Source organism: Neophocaena asiaeorientalis, unplaced genomic scaffold, assembly GCF_003031525.2.
Source record: "Neophocaena asiaeorientalis asiaeorientalis breed wild unplaced genomic scaffold, Neophocaena_asiaeorientalis_V1.1 scaffold55, whole genome shotgun sequence".
Taxonomy (NCBI): Eukaryota; Metazoa; Chordata; class Mammalia; order Artiodactyla; family Phocoenidae; genus Neophocaena; species Neophocaena asiaeorientalis.
Genome location: NW_020175684.1, coordinates 3391752 through 3404133, shown reverse-complemented (window position 1 = coordinate 3404133; position 12382 = coordinate 3391752). Strand labels below are relative to the sequence as shown.

The window sequence follows — 12382 nt, the reverse complement described above, 5'->3', positions numbered from 1 at the left end:
ACTTTTTCTGTAATCTTCAGAAAATAACTATTGTAGGCTTTGTAGGACAAACCATCTGTGTCACAGCTGTTCAGCTTTGTTCCCAAAGTAGCCATAGACAATATGTAACAATTGGGTTTGGCTGAATTTTCATAACACCTTAAAAAAAACAGCAGAGGAGCTGAATTTAGCCTGAGGGCCATAGTTTGCCAACCTCTAGTTTAGAGCTCTGAGGTTCTCACAAAACAGTTATTTGAGGCTTAGGTTCAAACAATCTAATTGCTATATTTACTTAGGTAGATTCAGTCTTTTAAAAAATTGCAATATTTTTAGAACATATAACTTAGAGAGTTACCAAAATACTAACTGTCGGAAATAGTGGTGACTTCCTCATTATGATACAACCAGCTGACAACAGGTGCAGGCGAACTGCTGACTCGGCAAACCACTTCTGCATTCTCTCCTTGTTTGAACTCTTGAGGAGACACCACTTCTCTGAAAGTGAGTTTTTCTGTATGAAGAAAGTAAAACAAACCATACAAGTATTAGTGCTTATTTCTTCCAATAGCATATTTCAGAATCCGTGTTTATTGATGCTGTAATAAAATAATTAGGTAAATCTAGATCCTTTAAAACCTTAAACCAGATCATCTAATTCTCCTACCCAATAAATTCCAACTCACTGAGAATAAAATCCAAAGTCCTTACAATGCCAAACTGAGTCCTGTATGAACTGGAGTCTGCCCCACAATTCTGATCCCAATTTTTCTTCTCTCCTCCTAGCTGCTGCTTTGGGCAGTTCCTTGAACACTCCAGATTTGTTCTCATTCTGGGGCATTTGCACTCTCTTAAATTCCTTCAAATTTCTGCTCAACCTCCACATATAAAATAGCCATCTCCCTATGTTTCTAAACCACTTAATTTCTTTCCTATAGAATTCTATAGCATATATATCTAGCATTTAAGCACTAGTTTTTGCTTACTTTTTGTCTGTCTCTACACACTAAAATGTTGGCACCAAGTGGCCAGTGATATTTTCTGTTTCAGTCACTAATGTCTTTAGGAATTAGAATATTGTCTGCCATGCAGTAGACATACAATAAGTGTACTGAATGAATGCATGAATATGGATATTTATGCTTGATGAGAAATTTTCACAAAAGTAATTCATTGTTCTTGCTAAGAAAAATTTTTTTTTTTACCTTCACAAATAAAGCACTAGGGATCTTCCTTTGTATCATTTCAAAGGACACTTCTTTCCAGATACTAGTCTATGAAATGATGATTTCAACTTAATTCTTTGTTATTTATGAAATTGGTACAGTAAATGGTCATATAAATAAGTAAAACATCTTTCCTTGAGGAGCTTAGAAACTAACAGAAGGGAAAAAGAAAAAAAAAAAGAGGTCAAATCAGGAAAAATGAGGGCAACAATACTCCAACAGATCGCCCCACTCATCTAAGGGAAGCCTTGCTCTGGTGCTGCTTTGGCCTTTTCTCCCCATATGCTATTTCTAGAATAACAAAAACAAAGCTATAAGGAAGAGATGTCTTATGAGCTAATATTCTAAAACTTTTTATAATTTTTCACTGGTAGAAATGCTAACTACTACAAATTAATTGTAAGGCAAAGTTCTAAGCATGAGGTAATGTAGTCCTCAAAGCAACTATGTATGATGTGGGTACTACAATTATATCTATTTTATAGATGAGGAAATTGAAACAGAGAGGTTACACGATTGCTCAAGGCCACAGGTGTAAGTGATAGAGCCTGGTTTCAAACCCTGGGAGTCAATGAGCTTCAGTGTTCCTAAACAGGTTAACAATTCCTAAAAGTGAGAAGTTGGAAAGGAATGTAGGAAGCAATCAGTCTCAAGTCGTAAAATGAAGTGTAAGTATAGAAAACCTTGCTACTAAAAATGCCTGGAGTTGAAGAATCTGGTTAGATGTTATTCTTCATTAGATGAGTTTTCAGATTTTACTCTGTCTAAAGCCTGTCAGCTGACCCTTCCCCAGTTCTCATTCTAGATTGGTCACTGTTATCACATAGGTAATTTTATTTGTTCTAGTCATGATCTTTTTTTTTGAAAGTGAAAAATAGCACTCCCAATAAATTTTATATCACTAAATAAAGTACTGGTTTCTATTTACCCAACAGATTCTTAATGGCATCAAAAAACTAAAACATTTTCATCTATATTATTTAACCAACAGAATTGGCTCCATCTATGTATTTATAATCCACTATAACCTATTATAGATTTTATTTTAGAGAGGTACTGTGGTAAAATAGAAATAAGCTGATATCTGTAAAGGTCTTAGCACATTGTCCATCACATAGTTAGTTCTTAATGAGTGTTAGTTTCTATTGTTAAGTACATTTTAATTTGTATTTTTTATAAGAACGTATAATTTCAATCAATAAAACTTATAAATACATGACTTACGGTAAATTTCCAAAACAACTGTGGCCTCTTGTGTCTGTCCTTTGGCATCTGTTGCTTGACAACGATATATCCCTGCATCTTCTATATTTGCATTGTAGATGGTTAATCGTGATCTAATACCTTCCTTTTGCACTGATACCCTCTGTGTTGAAATTATCTTCTCTCCTTGAGGATTATACCAGTCTATACTCTCAGGTTCACCAACTGCTGCAAAGAGCCATGGAAAAGAAATTTTGAAAATATGTTCCAAGTGTTTGTTTTGACACTGGCATTTACTATCGTGTAACAACTTTAACAATTTAGAAAAAAATGTAAATGGAAGACTGGAAGTCTGAAAATCTTACAATATCGAAAGTAAACACAAATGCTAGCACACATGTTATCCTTATTTATCCAACATTGAGGTTTCAATCTCATTTGAGTATTCCAGTATTGTATTTAAGCTATGAGAGTGTAAACTTTACCACGGAAATCTATGGATTATTACTACACAAGTACTGAAGGTGCCTTGGCAGCTGAGTCCAACATTAATTCCACTTAATAGGCATAATCGAAACAGAAACACGATTACTAACGTGATTTCACCTGCTCAATTCTTTTTGCTAGGGTCAGGAAATAGCACTTTTTCCCCTGATACAGCAGAGCTCATAACAACGTAAATCATTTATGAAATAAACTTTGGCTTTTGTTAATACAGAATTTTGAATTAATTTCCCAAGTTGTTAAACTTGTATAGATAAGGCCAATGACTATTTTTTAAATGGAGCCCTAATCTTCTCTTTTCCCAACTGAGATGAGTAGTTTCACCATTTTAATCTAAAACTGTTAACTATTTAATCATATGATAATTAGAATGCATCGAAATGATACTTATAGTGCTAGGCAATTACAACCAAATCATTACAGGGTAAACATTTATTTAAGTTTTCCAATTCAGAATCTAGGTTATTATCCTCTTTGTAAAAGCTGAAGCTTCCTGTGTTTGCTTTTAGTCACCAAAAGGATGTATTTCACCTAATTACTTGAGAGATAATTTGTGGAAGCAGCATACACTATTAACTCAAAAGTATCAGGAGAAAATGCATAAAGTTATATAACATCTTCAGGACCTTTTATAAGAAAATTATTCCTTCTCATTTTTTTTTCCAAGATATGGCTTTAGAAACAAATTGTCTTCCTTCCCATATCAAATTAGACACGATGGAGAAAAAAAGTATGAAAGAAATTTAGTTAAATCTTAAATGAATCTTAGTTATGTTATCTTCAGTTTTTCTGAACAGAACCATAAAACCATAGTAGTTACAGGATAATTCATTTGGGGGAGGTATTTGTTTTAATTCCCTCCTCTATCAAGAAGTTACAAAAGAATAATTTAAATGTGCATTACTTTAAGTTTCAGCAATAGAAAACCTCATTTTATACAGTAAATTATGCAGGATATTCTGTGAAATATTTTGGACATTTTCATTCTTAATGATATGGAATAAAATTTCATGGAGAGTTTATTCTGTATTTTCATACAGCAGTCATAATTCTCTTTTTTCTGGCAACTCAAATAATAATTTCCAATAAAACTTTGCATGTTATTTTACTGAAAAGACTGGGCTCTTGGATTAATTAATAAGTAGCATTAAACTTATTTTCTTGAAAATGTAATATAAAAATTCATTTGCTATACATGACACATTCTTATTTAGTTCTGTGAGGGTATGACTGAACTAGGCTGGGTCCTGGGACCTGGGACACTTTGCTGCAGAGCTTGCACCTGAACAAACCTCTCCTGGCGCAACAATATGCAAAGAAACTATAAGGGACTAAAAATAACTGCAAGCATGTCCAGCTGGGACAAATTATGAACAAGATACAAAAAGGCCAAATCCCAACTGCTACATCTGAGGTGCTGGGAGCAAAAGCATGGTACTATGCCGAACTATGCGTGATTCCTGCACACAGCACCACCAAGGAGGTGGGCAGATCACCAAGGGGTGGGCAGACCACTAAACCTAAGCCAGCCCACCAGCCGGACCCACTGATCCACCATTATCCTCATCCCATTTAAGGGATCAGCTCACTCCACCTCAGGGAGCGAGCAAGGGAACTTGCTACTTGTTTTCACTCCCTTGTGCTGCATCAAGAGTCCCTACAAAGCCCTACCTGAATTCCCCCTCTGGCCTCTTACCAATTTCTATTGATTAAAGAGTTCAAGAACCCAGGTCAGTAACATGACTAACTTCTAGTTGAATTTTAAGACATATTTATTTTATTGAGTTTTAGATGTCTGTGTTCAGGAAACTTTAGAATCATATCAACATAGTCACCATTGTGATAGAAAAGTACATGCAAGCGTTTTGATTTGCATTGGTTTCCCACATCTTTATTTTTAGATTTTTGCTTTACTATTGTATTTAAGATAAATAAGGCCACTTCCATGACAACAGTACAGCTCTTGATTATACGTCTTTATATAAAAGGAAAAAATGTTTAATTGTTCTGCCTTATTATTAAGGGCAAAACTCAGCACCACTGAATGACGTTAATTCGTACTTTTAAATTATGTCTTAATTTGACCTTATGAATTATATACATCATATAATTTATATCACAAAGATAATGCAAATCCAAGAAAATAATACAATTTTATTTTTCAATTCACTTTTAAACTATTTCATTATTCTGTGATCTTGTGATTTAATTGAGTTGTGTGTGTGCATTTGTGCATATAAAATATGGATAGGGTTTAGAAACAATGAACTATATTCTTATGCCAAAGCTGTACTGACATAGTAAATGATGTTGAACCGGTCTCTCCCCTACTCTCTGCTTTTACATTTGCCAATATATAAAAACATGTCAACAAGACCTATCAATTCAGACCTTTATTAAGAAGGCAAATATGTGAAGAATCATGGCCTCAATTAGTTGTTCATATTATCTGATATTATTTTTAGATATGTTATTATCACTGCTTCTATTTTTTTAATTGTCATAATAATTTAAATAAGCCATGCCATTCTGAAGACAACTTTTATAATGCATTTTATGTCAGAAATGCCTATTTAATCCAGTTTTGAATTGCTAAGTATAATCAGGAATGGAAACAATTTTAGAATATACTAAAAAGCAATTTTGTCACTAAATGAATATTTTTAAAACTTTATATATGTAGGCCTATATGCATGAAAATGAATATGATGAATTTAAATTTTGGCACTAAATTAATATTTGAAAAACTTTATATATGAAGACTGGTACGATGAAAATGAATATGATGAATCTAAACAGCAGTAGAATGTGCTCATTTGTGAGTTTTACAATATGTTGAATAGGAATTTGTTGCTTAAGTAGGTAATATCTTCTAGAAGAATTCTACATGTGCATGATTAAACTAGATGAGGTCCATAATAATTTCCCATAGGCACTATGATATATAATACTTCTAATTAATAGTCACAAAAATCTTGCAAAACCTTTGCTGATTAAATATCTACTTTTTAAAGGTCACTTTCCGTAAGGAAGGATGTGATATGCTTTGTGAAACTATAATGCAGGGTGCCATATCTAACTTATTCATAGCATATTTACAAAAATGGTTAAATTATAACATTTACATTCATACTAAGGTTACTATTTAGATAGAAATAATATTTAAATTGATGTAAAAGTTATCTTGCATACACTATATTTGATAAGTTATTTTCAAAATAGTTTATTTAGTAGTCAAAATTAGTAACTTGAAAGCAACAAATAAAATTCAGTGTTTAATATGTAAAATATGTTCATTAACACTTTTCCAATCATTATAAGCCAAATGATAATATACAATTTTATTTCTAGAGAATTGACATTTAACTACTTAAATTTAGTCAATATATTATATTAATAAAGAATAAAACAAGTTATCTGAAAATATTTGTAGAAATACATACCTGTACATGTGAAGAATTTAGATTCTCCCACACTAAGCTCTACTTTGCTAAGTGAAATTGTCACTTGAAGAAGAGCTGAAAAAAATATTTGAGTAAAATTAATTATGGTTTTAAACATGAATACTAAGATTTTAATACATGGTGTCTATACCACATGATTGAAATAGCAATTATTTACCCTCTTATGCTTTTATTACCTGTAAAGAGAAATGAAAGTTTTGTAAAATACAATTTAACAAATTATATACATTATATTATTATGCACCTTACAAACAGACCAAATACAGGACTTATTCAAGCTATGTTGAAATTTTTAGTTAAGAAAATGATCAAATTCATAGACAGCTGTTCCATATTCACAGACTAGGCATTCTGTGTACTACCAGATTGGACAATAGCTACGTAAAATTTTTGCTCAAATTTTGTAAACTTGCTTAAAAAGAGTAAATCCTACACTGTTATTACAACAATTAAAAATTTAAGTCAAATACCTTTTGACTACTTACTAAAATATTTCCATGAAAGGAGACAAACAGGGCTTCCCTGGTGGCACAGTGGTTGAGAGTCCACCTGCCGATGCAGGGGACACTGGTTCGTGCCCCGGTGGGGGAAGATCCCACATGCTGCGGAGCAGCTGGGCCCATGAGCCATGGCCGCTGAGCCTGCGCGTCCGGAGCCTGTGCTCCGCAACGGGAGAGGCCACAACAGTGAGAGGCCCGCGTACCGCAAAAAAAAAAAAAAAGGAGACAAACACAGGGAAGAGAGGGAGTACTACCACATAAGGAAAGTGGAATAAGCATTTTTTTTTTCCACATGATAAATAAGTGAAGTAACCAGGGCAATGGCAATAAAATAGAGGAGATGTTCAAAAAGTTTGTTGTCAAATTTGAAATAAAACAGCAGAATATCCTAAAACTTTAGAAGATAAGTAAAATTATGTTTTAACATAAATTAAACGATTTATGTTTCTAATAATATGGTGGACAAGATAGTGTTACCACTCCCCAAAACCCTGTTCCACATCCTTTTCCCCCCGAAATACATAGCTAACCTTTCAGGAAAGTAATGGCACCTCAAGGAGAAAAAAAAAAAGAAGAAGAAGAAAAATCTAAAAACTAGAGTACAAGCCTACACTGGGAATTTGTGGATCATAGTAACTGAAAGGCTCACAGATTGCAGAGAATGGATCCAAGCTTGACTAGAAGAGGGGATGCTACAGAACACCAAACACTAGACCAGGATAAGATTCACCCTTAGTATAAGAAGGGTATAGAATAAATTAGCCTACTGACAAAAGGGAATGACAAGGAGAGCTGTCTTTTCTGGCCTGTGTAACGGACAAATGTTTCTTCTTAAATAGGTTAACCATAGTTCTGCCATATTCCAGGTTTGGGATTTTAAAATTGCAGATACATGTTCCTTGGGAAACCCCAAGCTGAAAATTAAATTAAGAAGCACTCTCACATGTAGGGCTCACAGCTAAATGGCAGAAGCAAACATAAAAGCCCTTCAGAAAATTCAGAAGAGCTATCTAATAGGCCCAGACTCCCCAAGATTTTCATAAATGAACCTCTCTTTAACCTAAACTCACATTCTGACATTATAAAATACATGGTGAAATAAGGCACTGTGAGCAAGAATTAGTTGAAATAACCTAGAGGAGAAATAGACCCATGAAATTTCAAAACAGGGAATTAGACTAAGACTGTAACATAGCTATGTTGACAATGTTTAAAGAAATAAAATGTGAAATCAAAAAATATGAGAACAGAAGAAAATATTTCTCAAGAAAAACTCGTCAAACATGCTATTTAAGCTCTTTAAAATATTTCCTTGAACGTCCCATACCTGACCGATGAATTCCTTCTTTTTCTGGAAACCTCCCTGAGAAACAGGATGGGCTGCATGGCTATCTTCTCTCATGTTGGTCTTGGTCCTATTTTTATTGATAATTTCATCAACACTCAGAGGGTACTTGGCACATTATAGGGGCTCAAAAAGTGTTCTAGTAAGTCTAATATATCAGAGAGAAACATGTAAAGAAGAGCAAAGAATTCAGAAAGAATAAGGAGAAAACTAGAAGAAACAAGAGAGTGTCTACTATAAACAATGTCAATTCTAGTGCGAATTGACAGAATAGGACTTTTTCTTTGAGAAGCAACGAATCCCCTTGATGAACTTAGTTTAAGTGTAATGAGGACAATAGAGGGAAATTGCAGAAAAAGTCAAGGAATTTGAGATTGTCCTCTTAAGAAACTTGAATCTATAAAGATGTACAGGGGTTTTGGGGATCCACAATTCTGGGCATGTGGTCAGGGATTTTATAAATTGGGAAAAGTTTACTCATACTTATGGATAGAAGGGAAAGAGGCAGAAAAGAGGTTATATTGTTGAAAGAAAAAAGGGAATTGTGATTCAGTTTCTCATTCTCTTTTCACTCCTCTTACTTTCTCCTTTAAGACATCACCTTATTTCATGGCATCAACTTCCTTTTCTCTTTGGATCTTCAGTCTGTGCTTTCCCAAAGTCTAATCCTGCAATTTCTAATCCTCAACTAGCATTCAATTGGATAGCATATTTTAATTTCAAACTCTCCATGTGCAAACTAAACCCTTCCCCTTCCACCAAAAATTGCTCACTGTTCACTATTCCATTTTTGTTCATCACCAATCAATTGTAAAATCTTGGATATAACCTCTGAAACATTACATGTATGCATTCTTGTTTATTTCCAACACTGTTTCCCTAATACATGCACTCATTAATTTTAACCTGAGATATTTCTTTTACTCTGAGATAGTGATGTATCAAATTCTATATTTCTTTTTCTGACATTTATCTCTTCAACGTTTCTTCCCATGGGAACATTTTTTCAGGCTGCTGCAAGCATACGTTTCTAAAACTGTTCAATTTTACCTGCCTACTCAAAAATCTTCAAAGTGCATTTGCTTTGTCCAATTAATTATCAATATTATACACATTTTCATAGAAAGAAAACTAACTTTTCCAAGTTTATTTCCAATTACTCCTTAATGCTTTTGTGGCTATAGACAGCTACAATTAATCATCCCCCACTTCTCCACTGACTCACACTTCCTCACCAATGTGTGTTTGCTCAAAATATTTCCTTTCCCTTCATCTCCCTTTCTCTTATCTCCCCATCGCTGGCTACATTCTATCTTCAAAATCAAACTAAAATATCAATAAATTTACAAAACATTCTTGGATAGTTCCATCTATAATATCAACAAATAAATATCTTTGATCCAGAGACATCCTCACTAAACAAATGAAATGTACATTGTTGTTAATGATATTCACTTCTCTACTATATTTAAATGTGAATTTTTAGAAGTGAAAGCTCGTCACCCTCACTTCTGTTTCTCCTAAACTGATAATATATAAATACATGGCAGAATAGTGAACAAATACTTACCAAGAGCTTATTGTACACTAGGTACAGAACACTGACAGTACTGACAATATAAAATTTTGGAATTACTTCGTTGACTTAAATTGAATTTAAAGATATCAGAGGTTTTGAGAAATGTCTGCCAATTATTACATAAGTAATTCCCACCTTTGACCTTTGGAGTTTACAGAAAAGACAAAACTTGAAAGATGTAGGCATTTTAAAAGTCAAATACAGTTCTGAACAATTTTACACAGATTTGCTGATGGGTATAATAAATAACTTACATTCATTGCAATAAAATGAAATTAAGCTTGAAATTAATTAATTTATATTAAAATACTTGGCAATTTTTTTTATTCAGTACAAATTATCAATTCACCCATTAATCAAGACCATATTTTTATGGGCATTTTGGTGTCAGGGCACATGGCTACAAATCAGGGATTAAAAGTATATAATAAAAAGAAAACATAATTCTCTAGTTTAATACATTTTCCAAAGGCTAGGTTTGCTCTAATTGACCTCTACAGATACATTAAAACGTGCATATTAGGAAAAACTTGAAGAACTAAAATTTAAGGTCATGCCTTAATCATTGCTCTAGTGATTTAACATCATTTCTTGTGATCATTCCTGACCTGTGGCCACCTCCAACAGACTCATTTTGGACCCAAATGTCAGAAGAAAATGAAATAATTTTCTAATGCCAAAAGTTGTATTCAGAGAAAGCTGGGCAGGACTGATATATTTATATCTATCCAGTTAATCTCTCATTCATTTCTGATGTTTCAATTTAGGCACAACAAATGAAAGTGGATGTGATGTGGGGCCTTTACGTCATTTAGAAAAAAAGATACTAAATATTTCTAATCAAAATTTCTATATAGGATTGGGTGGAATTCGAAAAATAGAATGGCATTCACTGATGCTGAAAAATCTAATTTTGATATTTTGCTCTTCTTAGGTATTTGGAATAGATATAATAACTTTGAAGAAAATTGAGAAGGATATAATGTTATATAGATTGAATCACTTGATATTAGCAACATTATTGATTAAATGATGGCATTACTTAAAACCAATCAATAAATCATATTTTTGTATTAGAATTGGGATTGGATAGTCAGTATCTCCGCAAGAGAGTCTCATTAAAGTAAGAAATCATTTTAAACCCATAGAATGAAAAGTTAGAGGCATGATAAATCTGTCTTTTTTGAACTATCTTCAAAGATGCCCCAAAACCAAAAAAAAAAAAAAAAAAAAAAAAAAAAGAAATATATGTAATAATAACCTTAAATGTAGAGTTGGGTAAATTAAAAATTGTTTACCAAAATCAATAAGTATTTATTGAATATATAAATTTTTCAAATCACTCTTTTTAGATACTATGGTATACAAAAATAATAAGTTATAATTCCTAATGTCAAAGTATTTCTAATTTATTTGGTAAGGCAACAACACTACATAAAAAGAAGAATGATAAAACAAGATGATGTTTATCAATTATGACCATTATGAGCTTTATGATCAAGAATGCTGCATAGAGGGCAATAAAACTTGAAAAAAAAAGTTGGAATAGATGTTGTAATAAAAGGACAGAAAGAGGGTAGACATTCTAGGTAAGGCAAAGAAGTTCAAGGAATATTCAGGGAATAATTAGTAGATCAATATAAATGAAGTTGATCTCATGTAGAATATTGGTAATATAATTGGAGAAATAGTTTTGAAAATACATTGGAGGATCTCAAATGCCATGGTAAAATTTCTGGACTTAAATTTTTGTCCATTAATTATTTATAAATAGAAACCAACATGACAAAATTGGCATTTAGTAAAGATTAGTCAGAAGATAGGATGGATGACAAATTGAATTTAGAGGAAAATTGAGGGTATGTTATGATGAGTATCTGAGTTGGCTGGTGGCAAAGAACATGGAAATGTAGGAATGGATGTAACAAAAAGAGTAAAAATAGGAGTTATCTCTGGATCAATTAGAACATAACTGAAAAAGGGAAAAAAGTCAAAGATGTTAAGGTTTTCTGCTTCAGTGAAACAAGCGTCACCAACGTAAAGAATTTCAGGAATAGAGGAAAAAATATGGAGCCATAATTTATATCATAAATGAAAATTACTTCTCAAAATAGAACACAGACAACATTTTAACAAAGATAACTGCTATCATAACAAAGCTTAAATTAATATTTGTAATTTAAGTAAGCATGCACATTAAATAGCAGATATTCAAAGGGGACTTTCTTAATTTACAGGAATATAAATAGAATGAAGTGTTTGGCACTTCTAAGTTCCATCAAGGGACCTAGAGAGCCCACTGTAATTTGATACAATATTTAACAGTGGCATTTAAAGTGGCCAGTTTATCACCTGCAGAAATTTTAAAACTGACAACTTAATTAGTCTACTACATGCCTGACACAAAGCAGAGTTGAATTCACTTAAAATTCTAACAGACATGCACAGATAACTTAAGGCACTGATTTATTTTTGTAGGATGACTTGTAACATTTATAAAGCAAGAATTTTTTTTTCCCTTGGCTTCCACATCAAGGGAGTTAAGAGAATTAAGATATCTAATAATTATAAAAACTCTCAAAGAG

General features: G+C 32.7%; 1 protein-coding gene across 1 annotated transcript in view; it reads right to left on the bottom strand.

The window, feature by feature from the left end:
• Window positions 1–8275, bottom strand: part of NCAM2 (neural cell adhesion molecule 2) — a 207531-nt gene extending 199256 nt beyond the window's left edge. Inside the window, exons 1-4 of the mRNA XM_024732007.1 lie at window positions 8206–8275; window positions 6353–6427; window positions 2427–2633; window positions 347–490 (exon numbers count right to left, since the gene is read on the bottom strand). Coding sequence (XP_024587775.1) covers window positions 347–490; window positions 2427–2633; window positions 6353–6427; window positions 8206–8275 — 496 coding nt within the window. The remainder of the gene's footprint in view (window positions 1–346; window positions 491–2426; window positions 2634–6352; window positions 6428–8205) is intronic.
• Window positions 8276–12382: the final 4107 nt, after the last annotated feature.